The sequence below is a fragment of the Capricornis sumatraensis genome, chromosome 1, assembly GCF_032405125.1.
Source record: "Capricornis sumatraensis isolate serow.1 chromosome 1, serow.2, whole genome shotgun sequence".
Taxonomy (NCBI): Eukaryota; Metazoa; Chordata; class Mammalia; order Artiodactyla; family Bovidae; genus Capricornis; species Capricornis sumatraensis.
Window position 1 is genome coordinate 244,395,775 of NC_091069.1, and position 20,109 is coordinate 244,415,883.

The following is a 20,109-nucleotide window of genomic DNA, read 5'->3' on the forward strand; positions in this document are numbered from 1 at the left end:
AATCGTCCTCCTATATTTGACAATCAGAGACAAACTTTAATACTGTTTGAACCTTAGTATTAGTTTCTGTCTACATTTCATGATGTTTCTCTAGTTAGCAGAATTTGAAAATAGAATAGTTTTGTTTAAAAATTGAAATATTAGACTTTTAAGAAATTGTTAATGTCTGATTTTATTTCTCCATTGGCTTCTGATTCAGACTTTGAAACCAAGATCCAACTTCTCATCTTGCTGAGCATTTAGGGCATTATTAATATTTTATTTCATGTTCTATTGTATATTCCTGCCTAGAGTTTTAAAACACAATACCCTGAAACAATAAGTATTTATTACCTCACTGTTTCTGTGATCATGACTCCTAGTACAGCTTAGCTGGGTGCCTCTGGCTCAGGGTCTCTCACGAAGCTGCAGCCAACGCATCACTCAAAACTGCAGTCATCTCCAAGTTCAACTTGGGGATAATTGCCTACCAAGCTCATTAATGTGGCTACTGGTGAGCATCAGGCCCACAGTTGTTGGCTACAGAGGTCTTTGCTGCATGACTATCAATAGGATAGCTTATGTTATGGCACCTGGCTTCTTTCAGAGCTGAGAGCACAGAGATGAAGCCAGTCTCTTTGTAATGTAGAGTCAGAGGTGATGTTTATCACTTCTGCCATAGTTTATTGCTTAGAGGTGAGTTGCTGGTCTACACAGACTCAAGGGGAGGTGATTGATCATACGGGGGCATGCATACTGGGAGGTAGGGGATTTTGTTTGTTTGTTTTGCTTTTTGAATTTTTATTGGAGTACAGCTGCTTTATAGGAGGTGGGGATCTTAATGGTTGCCTGCTGCATCTCTTGCAAGTACCTTGAACCTCTAAAATGTCCCACTATTACTGTGTTGTTACATAGGATTAGAATGATAGAACTTCTGCTTAACTTGATGTTGTCTTACAATCTTTATATAGAATGAGACTCCAGGAAATGGTGCAATCAGGAGAAGGATAAAGGCATGTTCATTTGTAATTTTGCTTATATGGCCTTTTCTATTTAGATGAGGAACTTTGCTTAAACTCTGAAATACTATCAAAGTACACAGTTGGGGATATTTTACCTCTCTTCATTATGTAAATTGTAACCGATTTATCTTGCTCAGTATTGGTAAAGGTTTTCAAGGTGTCATGAAACGATGGGGATTTAAAGGCCAGCCAGCTACTCATGGTCAAACAAAAACCCACAGGAGGCCTGGAGCTATTTCAACTGGTGTAAGTATAAGTTAGTGATCCTCTTTTTAGTGGTGAAGATTCAGATTTTGTGCATATGGTGCTTTGGTCTGTCTTTGGCATCAAGTCACATAATTTGAATCTTATTTCAGATGGCTCTTAGTAAAAGTCACGCTTCTATGGGTTCTGGCCTTTTTTACTTTTCAAAGCCAGACGTGAATTATCTGGTTATATCCTATGTACTTACAGCCAATGTTCTCAGTACTGTCTGCCTACTTTCTTTCCCATCACTGCCTCCCATGCTATACTCTGAAGTCCGCTAAAGTGATCCGGGATCAGAGTGCCCTTCCATCTGGCCTCACTGGTTCCTTAACAGATTTGTTTCTGCCTTAAACGAGACCATTGGTAAAAGCTGTCAAGGACGATATAATGATAAAGGGGAAAGTACTAGAGAAAGAAATGAGAAATAGACAATAGGGGCATAGGAAGGAGAGAAGGAGTTTTCTACTGCTAATTCAGGCCTAGTGAACACCTCTCCCTAAGGTATAGCCTAAAGAACCTGGGGGAATGTTACTCTTTGAAGCATCAGAGGATGCAAGGTCAATTCTAAAGCTTGATAATGTATTCTACTTCTTATAAGAGAGATACAGTTTAAAAACACTCGAGTTAATTTCTCACCTAGCAGATTGTGCTGTCAAGCTGTTTAATTTTTTCCACTCTCTTGGCAAGGATGTTCTCTCATCCATTGCTGATGGAAATATAAAAGAGTGTATTCTTTAGGGGGGGAAATGTGATATCTAACAAACTACCCATGTATTTTGCTTTTGACACAGCAATCCTACTTCTCAGAATTTACCTGAAAGATATTCTCCCCAAAATATAAAGATGCATTTGTACCAAATTAGTCATTGTTACATTATTTGTAATTTATAAGCATAAATGTCCATACCTGGGAGTTAGTGGAATACTATGCAGCTGAAAAACAAACAGCAAGGTCATTGTGAAACAATGACATGATTTCCAGGATATAACAAATGCACACATTACCTGCTTACTTTTGCAAAAAGAAGGATGAAAAACCAGAAACTAATAAGATTGATTGCCTACTAAGGAGGAGTTAGAGTTGAAGAGCTCAGTAGTGGCAAGAGTGACACTGAAGATATACTTTTTTATTACACTTTTTACTTTGGAACCATGTTAACGTTTTATATATTCAAAGTAAAATAAAAACAGGGGTGGAGGGATCCATAATGGAATATAATTAGAAAATGAACCTATTTCAGATGAGTAACAGACCCTCACTAAAGTGGAGGACTGGAGTGGACTAACTCAAGTAACTTGTGAACACAGTTGTTGGCTGTATACCCAGAATCTAAATTTAAAATGTTCTGTGTGCAAGTATTGAGTTCTAATTATGTTTTTTGAAGTAGTGTTAATTAGCCATTCTGAGATAATTTTCTGTGAACTGTAGGATTGACCAGATGAATAAATATATTGATAATGGAAGCCAGGTTTCTCACTGTTTGGAGATAACTGAGTCTGTCCTTCAGTCACTCTGCAGAAAGATAGTAACATTAAAAGCAGGGGTGGGAGAGTAGGACCATTCCAGCTGCAGTGGATAGATGGAGTTCAAGTCAGTTACTACAGAAGATTCGTGAAAACAGGCTAGACAGTCCACATTTTTTCTTTGAATGATAGTGAAATGTGTTTGTATGTCCTTCTTAACACCTCGTTTGCTGCTCTCTCTTGTTACTGAAGTTTTCTCCTAAAGATGTTCTCGGTCTGTGTTTTTATTGTTCTAATCTAATTTAGAAAGGGAATTTTCTAGGGGTAAATGTGACTAAATCCATGTTTAGTTTTTTACTGGGGCCTAGCAAAATGGGAAGGTGTGGAATATTTTTATGACTTACTTCTCATTTGCATTTTGGTTTGATTGGTACTGTTGGAAATTGAGAAGCACTACTTGAAAAGTGCTAATTTGGGTTCTCTCCTTTAGGATGTTGCCAGAGTCTGGCCTGGAACTAAAATGCCTGGACAGTTGGGGAATGTGGATAGGACAGCATTTGGACTAAAAGTAAGTTTCTGGAGTGACTATTTTTAGGAATAAATTAGTGCCTAAATGCAAATGCAACAGTTTGCATATTTAACATGTTCCAGTGTATGGTTTTACAGTTACTGAGGGGTGGGGCTGTATGAGCTCTGTGTGTGTGTATGTGTGTGTGCATGCGTTGGAGTTGCTATCATATGTATTCATTTAACGTCCAAGCCTTGGAAAATGTACTCATTAAAAAGAAAAAGTTAATTATCTATTATTTGACCTGGAAGATTTCCACAAGGTGTTATGTGAAAAAATAAATATTCAGAACATTATGTGTAATACTCTTATAATAAACATAAGCTCCCTACATACATGTTGTCACGCCGTGTAAACACAAAGTAGATGGTTATATACCAGATTATTTTTTATTGAATGTCAAATGTGTGGGTGGATGTGGGTGAGGAAAAGAAGAGAGGGAGACAATAGAGACAATCAAAATAGGGAAAAAAAGTACTCAAAAAGCATTGCGCTATACATCCATTATTGTAAAATAATTATATATTTAAAAAGGGGAAGTTAAATTCACTCTCTTTGAACTTGAGGAATATATGTAATATCTAAGTGAAAATGAGTTGTAGATAATAGGTGCCATATAATTATATTTTTATTAAAACAACTAATCTGTGTATATGTATGAAACACATAGAAAGTACAAGGAAGAAAATAAGCCATTCAAAAGAACCACCTCCAAAGATAATCATTGATAACATTTTGGTGCACATTCTTTCATTCTTATTCTAGATATATGTTATTTATAAATTTTAACCAGCAGAAGTTTTTTAATTTTATATAACTAAATCTAAGATTATTTTTCCTCTTCTATTACTTTTATATGTGCCAGTTCAGTTCAGTCACTCAGTCGTGTCCAACTCTTTGTGACCCCATGAACTGCAGCATGCCAGGCTTCCCTGTCCATCACCAAATCCCAGAGCTTACTCAGACTTAATGTCTGTCAAGTTGGTGATGCCATCCAACCATCTCATCCTCTGTCATCCCCTTCTTTTCCCACCTTCAATCTTTCCCAGCATCAAGGTCTTTTCCAGTGAGTCAGTTCTTCACATCAGGTGGCCAAAATATTGGAGTTTCAGCTTCAGCATCAGTCCTTCCAATGAGTTATTCAGAACTAATTTCCTGTAAGATTGACTGATTTGATCTCCTTGCAGTCCAAGGGACTCTCAAGGGTTTTCTCCAACACCACAGTTCAAAAGCATCAATTCTTCAGCACTCAGCTTTCTTTATAGTCCAACTCTCACATCCATACATGACTACTAGAAAAACCGTAGCTTTGACTAGATGGACCTTTGTTGACAAATCTGCTTTTTAATATGCTGTCTAGGTTGGTCATAGCTTTTCTTCCAAGGAGCAAGCATCCTTTAATTTCATGGCTGCAGTCACCATCTGCAGTGATTTTGGAGCCCAGGGAAATAGTCTCTCACTATTTCCACTGTTTCCCCATCTATTTGCCATGAAGTGATGGGACCGGATGCCATGATCTTCATTTTCTGAATGTTGAGTTTTAAGTCAACTTTTTCACTCTCCTCTTTACACAGACATCTATTTGTATCTACTGTGTGTATTTTCTTTTCACGTATGCATATGTAGGACAGGAGAGATTTCGGTTTCCCTAGTATTTAACGTTTACCCATGAGGTGTGGATCAAACTGGATTTTCCCCCAAACCCTTTCTCAGTACTATTTATTGACTATTCTCACTTGTGTAAATGTTTTCCCCACGTAAAGATCTGTTTGAAGGCCATCTGCTTAGCACACTGTTTTAAAAAATCAGACCCAGAGAGATGATGGCTTCCCAGTTTCTAGTTGCAAGCTCATATTAACTAAAAATAAACTTGAATTTCCACTTGTTACTCTTAATGGTGCCAGCAGAATATTGAGATATCCTAGTAGTCTTGATTGTTCAGTCACATTTATACTTAAAATGAGAGTTTTCTACCACTTAACATGAGACATGTGTTGTGGTATTACAACACAAGTCATCCATAGGATTTGAATTTTTTATTCTCATTCAATATTTTGAGTTGCTAACATGATTATGACTCCAGGCTACTTATAGCCTCAGCTTTTGTTTGTATTAATGTAAGTGTATTCTCATACTTTCAACTCTTAAAGTTTGATTTTATTTCTACTTTAGGTGTGGCGAATAAACACAAAGCACAATATAATCTATGTCAATGGTTCTGTACCTGGACACAGAAACTGCTTAGTAAAGGTATGTGTAACAGTCTTTATTTTCTCTTGTTCAGAGAGATGGATGTGTGCCATGAGTTCTCTTCTCACCCATATGTGACTTGAAAATAAGTAGCTGTTTCCCCACGTGTTCTTTGCCAATTTTTCTACTTATGTAGTAGCACCTGAGTGAGAAAATTGCATAAAATAACCTATAGGTTATGTCTCTAAAACCATAAGCCTATACAAAGGGTAGGTCTAGTAAGAGGCTCTTTAGAAATATAAAAAGGTTATTAGCAAAACTACTTATTAAAAATACCAATATATCTCCATCCTTCCAAAAACTTTTTCATTTTTAAAGAGTACTTTGACATGAGAACTGGAATTATATGAGGTGAAAGTTAAATGACAGTCAACAAGAAAGGTGGTTTGAAGTGGACATTTTGAGAGATTTATTATTACTAGCATTGCTCTGTCTTTTCCTTGAAAATGTATTTTTGTGTTCAAACATGAAGAGAAGAAAACACGTTGTACAAGATAGACTTGAAAAAAATTCTTAAGCTCATAGAGACTTTTTTTCCCATCAAATAAAAACAAAATAAATATTCAACCTGGGATTTAAGTCAACATAATACAAAATGAGAGATCACTTTTGAATTTTGAATTGTCCATTCTGAAAAATGAACTTGTAGTAGAAGTGTATCAGCAGTTCCCAGAAATAGGCTCTTCATTAATTTTCTAACAAGAACAACAAAATAGGTTGAAACTTAAATCCTAGATTTTTTCCAGTCAGGTCAAGATGGTTGCATTACTAGCATAAGGTACCGAATTTGTTTCAGTCTTACAGTAATTAAAATTCACTTTCTGGCTTCCCTGGTGACTCAGATGGTAAAGAATCCACCTGCAATGCAGGCGCCCTAGGTTCAATCCCTGGGTTGGAAAGATCCCTGGAGGAGGGCATGGCAACCCACTCTAGTATTCTTGCCTAGAGAATCCCATGGACAGAGGAGCCCAGCAGGCTGCAGTCCATACGGTCACAAAGAGTTGGGCACAACTAAGTGACTAACACTTTCACTTTTCTGGAACTCTTCACTTCTTTGATTGAATTCTCATTTTTTTTTTTAAGAAAAAAAATGCATTTGATTAATTATTGCAAGATTTGGGCAGGTTTTTGTTTTTTGTTTTGTTTTGGTTTTGGTTTTCAGGTTTTTAGGTTTAGGTGTTTCCAAGCTCCAGGTCATCCAAGTCATACTGGTACCAGAAGCCAGCAGATTGTCACTCTGCTTCTCCTAACATTTTGGCCTCAGAATTCAGTGTATTCCTATCTCCAGATTTTGTTATGTCATTTTAAATCACAACCTAATAAAAGAGAAAAAAGGAAACTAACCATTTTTCATAATAAATTATACTGGATAGCAGACGGAATTTTAAACATTGCCAAATCCTCCTTTTCTCTCCATTCGCTGTATACAGTTCTAGGCTAGCTTCCAGCTAAGAACTGCTCAGGTTTACCCCACTATTGTCCTTGACACCAACAGGGATGAATAGGTCAACTACCTTGAAATACCACATGTACAGGGTTCAGATCTGGTTGTTATAGACAATTTACAATCAACAACACTTACTATTTAGATTTTCCATCCACTTCAACAAAGATTGCCTCCAAAAACTCAATCCACTTAATGACTGATGGCTTGCTATCACTGAAGATGTTCAGAAAGTACACTGAAGGCAATTCCCAAAGACGAATCCAAATACATTTTGAGAAACTGTACCATCAGAGAAATGTCTGGCCACTTTGAAGTGTTAACACACTAGTGAATATATTTCCAACAAACAGATTTTGATAAAAGAACTCATCTTGAAAAATGTCTTTGAAATATAGTATCCTTTAACTGTCTTTTATAACCTTAAATGTCCATCCCAGATATTAAAGTGTGGGTTTAGGGGAGTGTTTTGTGAGCTTGTGCTTTAAATGTCAAAAGTTTGGTAAATCTTCTGAAAATATTCACCCCACTTTGTCCATTCTTCCCAATGATTCCATAGCAGGTGAATAAGCCCCTTGTCCTTGGAGGTCTAGGTTCTTTTTGCTGGATGGGCAGCCTCATTAATTCACTCATTCCACAGGAGCTTTTGGCTCCATCAGAATACAGAGTACTAGGCTGCCAATAACTTTTTTTTTTCATTCTAAAGTTAGTAAGTGTCTTAGGGATAATAAAACCTGTTTAATCAATGTAAGCTTTTTGTTGTTGGAATTCACTAAATGTATTAAGAGAGCCTAAAGAACTGTTTTCTACAACATAATATACTTACTATGCATGTGTGCTTGTCCCTATATCCTGATTTATAATGTGAGTTTATTTTCAGTTTTGCCTGTTTTGTGTGTGTGTGTTCTACCTCCAGCTTTCCTAAAAAGGAATTGAACTGGTTTGCCAATATACGTAAATATAAAAGAATGAAAGAGAGAGTCCTGAAGGCAGGGAAATAATAAAGCCAGTGGTAAGATTCAGTACACAAAAACATGTACCAGCAACTTTGGCAAAAGATAGTGGAGTAGAGGGACCTTGAGTTCACCTCTTATGAGCATACCAAAATCACAATTAACTGCTGACCAACCATCAATTTAAAAAAAAAGACTGGAACCTCCCAAAAAAGATACTCTACATCCAATGATATAAAGAAGAAACCACAATGAGATGGTAGAGAGTGCACTTGTGATATAATCAAATCCTTTACCACCTAGCTACCCACAAACTGGAAAATGAGTATATCACAGAAGTTCTCCCACAGGAGTGAGTTCTGAACCTCCCCAGGCCTAACATCAGAAAGAGGAGCTCCCAGAGCATTTGGCTTTGAAGGCCAGCAGAGCTTGATAGCAGGAGCTCCACAGGACTGGGGGAAGCAGAGACTTTACTGTTGAAGGGAACATGCAAAATTTCATGTGCACCTGGAACCATGGCAAAAGCAGTAATTTCATAGGAGCCTGGGTCAGACCTACCTGGTGGTCTTGGAGGATTAACTGGAAGTTGTCAAGCAGCTGTGGTTCAACCTGGGGATGTAAAAACCAGTGGCAGATATATTAGGGAGTATTCATCATGAACTCTCATTGGAGGCTGATGTCTTGCTTGGGTCATTAGTACAAAGACCTGGCCCTACCCAACAGCCTGTAGGCTCCAGTGCTAGGACACCTGGAGTCCAAGCAACCAAGTGGGCAAAGACACAGCTCCATCCATCAACAGACAGGCTGCTTAAAGACTTCCTGAGCCCATAGCCACCTTTGACATACCTCTTGACACAGGCCTACCCACCAGAGGGCCAAGAACCAGTCCTACCCATCAGTGAGCAGTCACCAACCCCTTTCCCTCGAAGAAGCCTGCACAAGCTTATAGAGCAGCCCCATCCAGCAGGGGACAGATACCAGAAACAAGAAAACTAAATCATACAGCCTGTGGAACTGAGCCTGCAAACTGATCAGACAATCCGTTGGGACCAGCTGATCCCTGAGCCTTTGACGATGAGCTAGGAGTGTACTGCTGGGATACACAAGACATCCCATATAGAGGGCCACTTCTCCAAGATTGAGAAACCTAGCTAACCTACCACATACAAAGAAATACAAGTAGAAATTTAAACAGAATGAGGCAACAGAAGAGTATGTTTCAGATGGAGGAACAAGATAAAACCCCAGAAGAACAACTAAGTGAAGTGAAGTTTAGGCATTGTATTCCAGGAGTTCAAAGTAATGATTAAAACATTATCCAAGAACTTAGAAAAAGAATGGATATGCAGAGCAAGTAGTTAGAAGTTTTTAACAGTCAGAAAACAAGCAAACAGAGATGAATAATGAGGACGGTTGAAGAGACCTTTGGGCCAACATCAGGCACACTAACATTCTTATCATACGGATCATAGAAGAGAGGGCATGAGAAAATATTTGAAGAGGTAGCCTCAAATACCTGAAAATTTCCATAACCTGGGAAAGGAAACAATTACCCAAGTCCAGTTAGTCATATAGGACTAACCCAAAGAGGGACACATCAGTACACATAAGGATCAAATTGACAATAAATAGAGAAAATATTAACAGCTGCAGGGAAAAACTAGAACATACAAGTGAACTCCCATAAGACTGTCTGCTGATTTTTGAACAGAAATTCTGCAGGCCAGAAAAGAATGGCATGATACATTTAGTGATTAAAAAATCTACAAACAAGGATACCCAGCAAGACTCTGATTCAGATTTGATGGAGAACTCAGAAGCTTTACAGACAAGCAAAAGATAAAGATTTCAGCATCACCAAACCAGCTTTATAGCAGATACTGAAGACTCTTGAGAGTTTCTTGGACTGCAAGGAGATCCAACCAGTTCATTCTAAAGGAGATCAGCCCTGGGTGTTCTTTGGAAGGAATGATGCTAAAGCTGAAACTCCGGTACTTTGGCCACCTCGTGCAAAGAGTTGACTCATTGGAAAAGACTCTGATGCTGGGAGGGATTGGGGGCAGGAGGAAAACGGGACGACAGGGGATGAGATGGCTGAATGGCATCACCGACTCAATGGACGTGAGTTTGAGTGAACTCCAGGAGATGGTGATGGACGGGGAGGCCTGGCGTGGGGTTGCAAAGAGTCAGACATGACTGAGCAACTGAACTGAACTGAAAGGAAGTTCTCTAAGCAGAAAAGAAAAGGCCACAACTAGAAACAAGAAAATTATGAAGTGGAAAAGCTCACTGATAAACAGTGAGCAGACATACAATAAAGGTAGGAAGTCATCCACAAAAACTAGTAGGAAGGTTAAAAGACAAAAGTAGTAAAATCATCTGTATCCACAATGCACAGTTAAGGGATACATAAAACAATTAGATGTAAAATATGATATCAAAAAAACAGTAATCATGACGGGAGAAGAGTAATAATGTGGGGTATATAAAATGCAATTGAAATTACAAAATCAGCAACTTAATCATATGTATATAGCTGATGTACCAAAACCTCATGGCAATCACAAACCAAAAATACATAATCTATATATATACACAAATAGCTTTACCATCTGAGCTGTAGGACTACTACATAGCTCAGATGATAAGAATCTGCCTGCATTGCAGGAGACCTGGGTTCAATCTCTGGGTCAGGAAAATCCCCTGGAGGAGGAAATGGCAACCCACTCCAGTATTCTTGTCTGGACAGTTCCATGGACAGAGGAGCCTGGCAGGCTACGGTACATGGAGTTGCAAAAGAGTTGGACACAACTAAGTGACTAACCCATACACAAAAGTAAAAGGAACCCAAACAACACTAAAGGTAATCATCAAATCACAAGACCAGAGAACAAAAGAAAGTGGTGGGGGTGGAGGGAGACCCACAGAAGTCCACAACAGTTAACAAAATGACAATAAGAACATATATTGATAATTACCTTAAATGCAAGAGTACAGCATGAGAAATGCTGGACTGGATGAAGCACAAGCTGGAATCAGGATTGCAGGGAGAAATATCAATAACCTCAGATATGCAGATGACACCACACTTATAGCAAAAAATGAAGAACTAAAGAGCCTCTTGATGAAAGTGAAAGAGGAGAGTGAAAGAGTTGGGGTTAAAACTCAACATTCAGAAAACTAAGATCATGGCATCTGTTCCCATCACTTCATGGGAAATAGATGGGAACCAAGGGAAACAGTGACAGACTTTATTTTGGGGGGCTTCAAAATCACTGCATGTGGTGACTGCAGCCATGAAATTAAAAGACACTTGCTCCTTGGAAGAAAAGCTATGACCAACCTAGAGAGCATATTAAAAAGCAGAGACATTACTTTGCCAACAAAGGTCTGTCTAGTCAAAGCAATGGTTTTTCCAGTGGTCATGTATAGATGTGAGAGTTGGACCATAAAGAAAGTTGAGTGCTGAAGAACTGATGCTTTTGAACTGTGGTGTTGGAGAAGACTCTTGAGAGTCCCTTGGACTGCAAGGAGATCCAACCAGTCCATCCAAAAGAAAATCCGTCCTGAATATTCTTTGGAAAGACTGATGTTGAAGCTGAAACTCCAACACTTTGGCCACCTGATTGCGAAGAGACCCTGATGCTGGGAAAGATTGAAGGTGGGAGGAGAAGGGGATGACAGAGGATGAAATAGTTGGATGACATCACCGACTCAATGGACATGAGTTTTGAGTAAGCCCCGGGAGCTGGTGATGGACAGGGATGCCTGGCGTGCTATCCTCCACGGGGTCACAAAGAGTTGGACACAACTGAGTGACTGAATTGAACTGAAAGGGATTAATTGCTCTAATCAGAAGGCATAGACTGGCTAAATTGATACAGAAACTAGACCTGTATATGTGTTGTCTAGAGGAGACCCACTTCAGTTCTAGAGACATACAAACTGAAAGCAGTAGGATGGAAAAAGACATTCCATGCAAATGGAAATTAAAAGAAAGCTGGAGTAGCAATATTCATATCAGACCACTTTTAAAAATAAATGTTGAAAGAGACAAAGAAGGAAATTACATAATGATCAAGGAAAGAAGATGTAACAATTGTGAGTATATACACACCCAACATAGGAGCATCGCAACAAGTAAGACAGATATTAATAGACATAAAAGTGGAAATTGACAGTAATACTAGTAGGGAATTTTAATGCCCCACTTACATCAATGGACAGATCATCCAGACAGAAAAATCACTAAGGAAACACAGGCCTTAAATGACACATTAGACCAGATGGAAATATACATTTCAAGGGCATGTGTACCATTCTTCAGGTTTGGTCATGTGTTGGGTCACAAAGCAAGCCTTGGTAAATTTAAGAAAACTGAAATTGCATCAGGCATCTTTTCTGATCACAATGCTATGAGATTAGAAAGCAACCAGGGAATTCCCTAGTCATCCAGTGGTTAGGACTCAGCACTTTCTCTGCTAAGGATGTGGATTCATTCTTTGGCCATGAAACTGATATACCACAAGCTGTTTGGTGCAGACAATGAAAAAGAAAACAACCACAAGAAAAAAATAAAAAACATAAACATGTGAAAGCTAAATAATATGCTACTAAACAACCAATGGATCACTGAAGAAATAAAAAAATACCTAGAGAAAAATGAAAATGAAATAATGATGATTAAAAATCTATTGAACAAAAGCAGTTCTAAGAAGAAAGTCTATAGCAGTACAAACTTGCCTTAGGAAATAAGAAAAATATCAACATAGCCTTATACCTAAAGCAACCAGAGAAAGAAAAACAATTGAAATCCAAAGTTAGTAGAAAATAAGAAATCATGAAGATCAGAACAGAAATAAATAGACACTAAAAACAAACAAAAAAAAATGTAGAAAAGATCAATGAAACTAAAAGCTGATTCTTTAAAAAGATAAACAAAGTTGATAAACTTTTAGCTAAATTCATTATGGAAAGAGAAAGGAGAGGATCCAAATCAGAAATGATAAAGCAGAAGTTAAAGCCTATACCACAGAAATACAAAAGATCATAAGAGGCTGCTACAAGCATTACAGAAGGAAATGGCAACCCACTCAAGTATTCTGGCCTGGAGAATCCCATGGACAGGGAGCCTGGTGTGTGTCCATGGGGTCTCAAGAGTTGGACATGACTTAGTAACTAAACCACCACCACAAGCAAGTATATAACCATAAAATGGACAACCTGGAAGAAATGGACAAATTCTTAAGAAGGTGCAGCCTCCCAAGACTAAGCAAGGAAGAAACAGAAAATATGAACAGACCAATTACCAGTACTGAAATTGAAGCAGTAATTTTAAAACTGAACAGACAAAAGTCCAGGACCAGATAACTACACAGAAAAACTGTATCAAACATTTAAAGAAGAGTTAACACCTATCCTTCTGAAGCAGTTTCAGAAAATTACAGAGGAACGAGCATTTCTGAACTCATTCTATGAAGCTACCATCACCCTGGGCTTCCCAGGTGGTGCTAGCGGTAAAGAACCCACCTGCCAATGCAGGAGATGTGAGACGCAGGTTCAGTCCCTGGGTTGAGAAGATCCCCTGGAGAAGGGCATGGCAACCCACTCCAGTATTCTTGACTGGAGAATTCCATAGACAGAGGAACCTGGGAGGCTACAAGTCCATAGGGTCACACAGAGTCAGATACGAGTGAAGCAACTTAGCACACATTCACCATCACCCTGATACCAAAATCAAAGATAATTACAAAAAAAGAAAATTACAGGCCAATATCACTGATGATAATAGGTGCAAAACTCCCCAATAAAATTTAGAAAAAAAAATCTAGCCAGCTGAATCCAAAAATACATTAAAAGGATCATACATCACAATCAATTGGGATTTATCCCAAGGATGTAATGATTTTTCAGTATCTGCAAATCAATTAATATACAGCACATTAACAAGTTGAAGAATAAAAACAATATGGTCATCTCAATACATGCAGGAAAAGCTTTTCATAAAATTCAACATCCATTTACGGTAAAACTCTCCAGAAAGCAGCCATTGAGGGAACCTGCCTCAACGTAATAAAGGCCATATATGACAAACCCACAGCTAGCATCATAATCAATAGCAAAAAGCTGAAAGCGTTTCCTCTAAGATCAGGCAGAAGACAAGTACCCACTCTTGCCACTTCTATTCAACATAGTTTTGGAATTTCTGGCCACAGCAATCAGAAGAAAAAGAATCCAGATTGCGAATGAAGTAATAAAATTATCACTGTTTACAGATGAAATGAGACTGTACATAGAAAATCCTGAAGATGCTATCAGAAAACTACTAGATCTCATCAATAAATTTGGTAAAATTGCAGGATGCAAAATTAATACACAGAAGTCTGTTGTACTTCTTTACACTAACAATAAAAATCAGATCATAAAATTATGGAAATAATCTCATTTACCATCACATCAAAAAGAATAAAATACTTAGGAACAAACCTACTAAAGGAGGCGAAATACCTGTACTCAGAAAACTGAGATGCTGATGAAGAAAATTGAAGAAGACACAAACAGATGAAAAGATATACCATGTTCTTGGATTGGAGGTATCAACATTATTAAAATGATCATACTATCCAAGGCAATCTATAGACTCAGTGTATTCCCTACGAAATTTACAATGACATTTTTCATTAAACTAGAAAAGAAATTTTAAATTTTTGTATGGAAACACAAAATTCAGGATAGGCAAATTCAATCTTGAGAAAGAAGTACAGAGCTGAAGGAATCAGGTTCCCTGACTTTATACTACAAAGTTACAGTAATCCAAACAGTTTGGTACTGGCACAAAGACACACATATAGATCAACGAAATAGAATAGAAAACCCCAAAATAAAGCCACGCACCTATGATCAGCTAACCTACATAAAAAAGGCAGTAATATACAATGGAGAAATAATAATCTTTTCAATAAGTAGTGTGGTAAAATTGGACATCTGCATGTACAAGACTAGAACATTTTCTAACACCATTTACAGAAATGAATTGGATTAAAGGTCTAAAAATAATATGGGATGCTATAAACTTCTACAGGAAAACAGGTGGAACACTCTGACATAAATTACAGCAATATCTTTTTTGATCCATCTCATAGAGTAATGGAAATACAAAAATTAACAAATGGAACCTAATGAAATTTAAAAGTTTTCACAACAAAGGAAACCATAAACAAAGTGAAAAAACAACCTGGAGAATGGGAGAAAATATTTGCAAATGGCGCTACCAACAGAGAATAATTTCCAAAATATATAAACAGCTCATACAGCTCAACTTCAAAAAAACAAACAACCCAATCAAATAACAGGCAAAAGATCTAAGCAGGCATTTCTCCAAAGAAGACATACAGATAGCTAAAAGGCATATGAAAAAAAAAAAAAAAACTCACTAATTAGTAGGGAAATGCAAATCAAAACTACAGTGAGGAAGTCACCTCATACCAGTCAGAATGACCATCATTAAAATGTCTATCAGTAATAAATGCTGGAGTTGATATGGAGATAAGGGAACCCTCTACACTCTTGGTGGGAATGTAAATTGGTGCAGCTACTATAGGAAACAGTATGGAAATTCCTTAAACTAAAAATCTGAGTTACCATATAGCCCAGCAGTCTGACTCCTGGATGTATAAGCAGAGAAAATGATAATTCAAAGGGGTACATGCTTGCCATTGTTCATCACAACCCTATTTACAGTAGCCAAGACATGGCAACAACCTAAATGTACATTGAAAGAGATATAAAGAATCCATGGTACATTTATACAGTGGAACATTGGGTGGGTGGGGGGGGGGGGTGTTCGTGCATGCACTCAACTCAGTCATGTCCAACTCTTTGCAACCCCATGGACTATAACCCACCAGGCTCCTCTGTCCATGGAGTTTTCCTGGCAAGAATACTGGAGTGGGTTGCCATTTCCTACTCCAGGGGATCTTCCCAATCCTGGGATCAAGTCTGTATCTCCTGCATTGACAGGATTCTTTACCACTGCATCACCTGGGAAGCCCATGGTGGAATATTACTCAGCTATAAAAAAGAAAGTGCCATTTGCAGCAACATGGTTGAACCTAGAGATTACCATACTAAGTCAAAGAGAAATATCATATGTCACTTATATGTGGCATCTAAAAAAAAGATAAAATGAACTTATTTACAAAAACAGAAATAGACTCACAAACATAGAACACAAACTTGTGGTTACCAAAGGGGAAAAGAATAAGAGAGGGATAAATTAGTATTTTGGAATTAGCAGATGCAGACTACTAAATATCAAATAGATAACCAATAAGGACCTACTGTATGGCAAAGGGAAGTATACTCAATATCTTGCAGTAAATTACCACAGAAAATTTTGTTGTTCTCTTTATTGTGTATTTGCTTGGGTTTTCTTTTATAAATTCTGAGACTGTTTAATTGGTAAGAATATCTTTTTTTTTTCCAAGTTAAAGTTGAACCCAGAATTAGAGAATTGGAAAAAAGATTAAAACAAGTGTTTCCTTTTAGGCAACTGACTGGTAATTTCTAACAATTTTAATGAGAGATATGAATATAAATGTTTTTCTGTACTTTGCTATTCCTAGCAGCTGTGTACTAACGTCAACCAAATTACTCATTTCTTATTGCCAAAATGTCTTATTTTAATCTGTGTGTATAATTAACATGTAATTTTTTTTATTTATCTCTGAATGGAGTTTGTGGAATGAGTCAGAAGCTTTAAAGAATCTAGTAATATTTTCCAAAAATATAACAACATTTTAGATCATTTCAATATCTATGTTATTCCTCAGTTTATGAATTCACAAATGTAATTAGAATATTTTTTTAATATAAAAATTAGAGCTAATTTAGAGACTCTGGCATTATTATTGTTTTTTGTTAAATACTACTCTATGTTTAGCTCTCAGAGAGAACACTACTTGTTAAATATATGCTAATTTCCTTAATAAAACTTGTTATTTGGGGTTATATATTAGAATTTGGGGTTATTTGTTAGAATTAAGACTAACAAAAGTACTAGATAAATTTTATTTTCTTTAATCTGAGCTCAAAAAATCCTATGGTAGAATATAGAATAATAATAACATTGGGTTGGCAAAAAAGTTGGTTCAGTTCAGTTTTTTTCCATAAAATGGTTCTAATAGCATCTGTGTGGGTTTGTGCTCAGTCACTTCAGTTGTGTCCAACTGTGCAATCCTGTGGACTGTAGCCCACCAGGCTCCTCTATCCATGGGATTCTCATGAGGTAGTTGATTAACTTGAGGAAGTCTATGTTTCTGTCATTGGATTAGTTAAGTTTGTTGGAATATACATAAACGTATATATACATATACATATATAAAGTATGAGGAACTCAGTGTATAACAGCTATATTATTCACATTAGAAAATGTAGAAACTAAAAACAAAGAAAAAATAAACAAAATGCGAAAACAGATATTCTAGGATTATAAGTAAACCAGACTATCTTTAAATAACTTATTAATAAGATCTTTGCTTCCCCCACCTCCCAGATCAAAGATTCTATACTGCCTGCATATAAGGATTTCTGTAAAAATCTACCATTTCCAACATATTTCCCTGATGAGGACGAAAAGGAGCTACCAGAAGATTTGTATGATGAAGAAGTGTGTCAGCCTGGAGCACCTTCTATTACATTTGCTTGACTTCATTGGACATGAGAGAACCCCACATATGCTGTGAATGCTGATGAGCCAGAACAGTAACATAACCAGGAATTATGGGGGTTTTTCCTTAGTTAAAACATACCACATAACCACATGGTTCTCTTTTACTGTGTATTTCTCAATTTATCTTAAATGTTTATAAATTTAACTTCTACTAAAGATTTGTCTGTCTTTGTGAAAGGGTGGTTGTGGAATGGTGTCAACTCATATGGAGACTAGATAACTTATCTAGATTAAAGAAAAAAGAAAACCATTTCTTGAGCCTCAAAAACAGAGGAATTCAGATGTTTATCTAAATTATAGAAATGTTTATGTTATAGTTAAAGGCCTGACACATAATAAAATCACAAATTATGGGTCTTATATATTATACTTGTGCTGGGGGGTGTAGTTATTTTTTAGCTTGATGATTCAACTATAACTCTTTCATTTTTGGCTGTGTCTCACAGCATACAGTGGTTAAGGTTCTGCCTGAATCACCAGGGAAGTCTTGTAATCATTTTTCCTTGATGCCTTCCAAAAGAGGTTTGAAACAACCTGGGTGTGCATTCAACAAACTTATTAACCACCTGTTACTCAAAATGTTGATAATAGCTCCTGGGTTTCTCTTCATTGTATCAAATGAAAATATTTACTAATGGCTACTTGTGACAGATAATTAAGCCTAACAATGTTAGTATCATGCTCATGTTCAGTTGTTCAGTTATGTCAGACTCTTTGCAATTTCATGGACTGTAGCCTGCCAGGCTCCTCTGTCTATGGAATTTTCCAGGCAAGGATACTGGAGTGGGTTACCATTTCCTGTTCCAGAGGATATTCCCAACCCAGAGATCAAACCCGAGTCTCTTGTATCTCCTGCATTGGCAAGCAGATTCTTTACCGCTGAGCCATGCTCTAGGCCAATGTAAGTATAAGCAGGCCTTACTTAACTACTGGATTTCCTCTGGACTAGATTCCTAAGGATACACAGAATTTTAACTTTTTAAACTTCAGGTGTCTTCCAAGACTTGATTCACATAGCCACCCAAGAGACTTACTAACCACAGTGTTAAACACCTTTTAATAACAAATTCATTAGTTACCAGGAAATCACACGAAGACCTACCAGTATTTTGGGGTCCACATTGCATTTCTCATTCTTAATTTTAAATCCAGCTGAAGCCACATCTCTCTTAAAGTTTTCATTTATACTTCATCTCTTTTTATTAAAGATTTGTGGTAGTTGACAGATCCATGTGTTAAAATAGTAAAGTAAGGAGAAAACATGTAGGATGATATAAATTAGTATAAGTGGGGGGTTGAGAAGAAATGGTGCCAATATAATACAGTTGAGCAGGCTGTGGCCTGAGTTGAGCAGAGGTGTTATATTTGGTTTGGCTCTGAGCTTCCTGGATAGCAAAGTAAAACAAATAACATTGATTTGTTTCATGTTTCTCTTTAATTACGAGGTCCTCAAGAGGAGTAATTTTAAACTGCAGTAAATCTTGTTTAGCACGTTATTTATTATTAAAAATAATTTATCAAACTAGAAATTTCTGACCTTGTTAAAAATAAACATATTCAAGGGTAAAATATTAGACACATTGTTGTCAGAGACCGAGTAAGGCTATCCTTTACTACTTCTAGACAACAGTGGTTTTGGAGATCTTAGCCAATGCAGTAAAACAAGAAAGAGTAGTGATATGCAGGGATATGAGAATAAATCTCATTTGTAAGAAATATGATCTACCTAGAAGATTTAAGACAGTCAACTGATAAGCTGTCAGAACAAATGAAGACAGTTCTGGTGACTAAATACAACTTCAGTATACAAACATGGACAGAAGAGCCTAGTGGGGTACAGTCCATGGGTCGCAAAGAGCCAGACATGACTGAGTGACTAACACACTTTATACAAACATATAATAGCAATATTAGGCAATTCTGTGATATGGAAGTGAATACCATCCACAGCAGCAATTTTTTAAAAGTTACTGAGGAAAGAAGCCTAACATATTCTGAGGTCTTACTGGAGAACTAAAAATGTAATTGAAGAACATGAAAGAAAACTATAATGGTCCTCTCTATTATTTAAGTTATGAATGGGAAGATGTAATATTGTAAAGAATTTAGCCTAATCCTATTTTTAAAGTCTCAAAATGACTTACCATAGAACTGTTCAAGCTAATTGTAAAAATGGAATGAATGCATAAATTTAAGAATAACCAAAACTTAAAATGGTACCCATTCATTGGGTTTGCCCCATTGTTTGTTTAGGGATTATTTATACCTATTTAATTTTGAAATTCAGAATATTGTGTACATCAATTCACTCCTTTAATTAACTGCATTTGACGAAAAGATTTTAGTAAACTCATAGATGTGTCAAGGTTGCTGATGAAATGATGGGAAGTTGTTAACCTACAAGACAGATGAACAGTTATTGCTGGAGAACATAAAATCTTGTTTCTGAACAA

At 36.9% G+C, this 20,109-nt stretch overlaps 1 protein-coding gene across 1 annotated transcript in view; it reads left to right on the forward strand.

Moving 5' to 3' along the window:
• The window catches only part of MRPL3 (mitochondrial ribosomal protein L3), a 56,393-nt gene extending 38,431 nt beyond the window's left edge, over positions 1–17,962 (forward strand). The window contains exons 7-10 of the mRNA XM_068980050.1: positions 1,139–1,247; positions 3,202–3,279; positions 5,452–5,529; positions 17,480–17,962. Of these exons, the coding sequence (XP_068836151.1) occupies positions 1,139–1,247; positions 3,202–3,279; positions 5,452–5,529; positions 17,480–17,632 (418 nt within the window). The 3' untranslated portion in view covers positions 17,633–17,962. The remainder of the gene's footprint in view (positions 1–1,138; positions 1,248–3,201; positions 3,280–5,451; positions 5,530–17,479) is intronic.
• Positions 17,963–20,109: the final 2,147 nt, after the last annotated feature.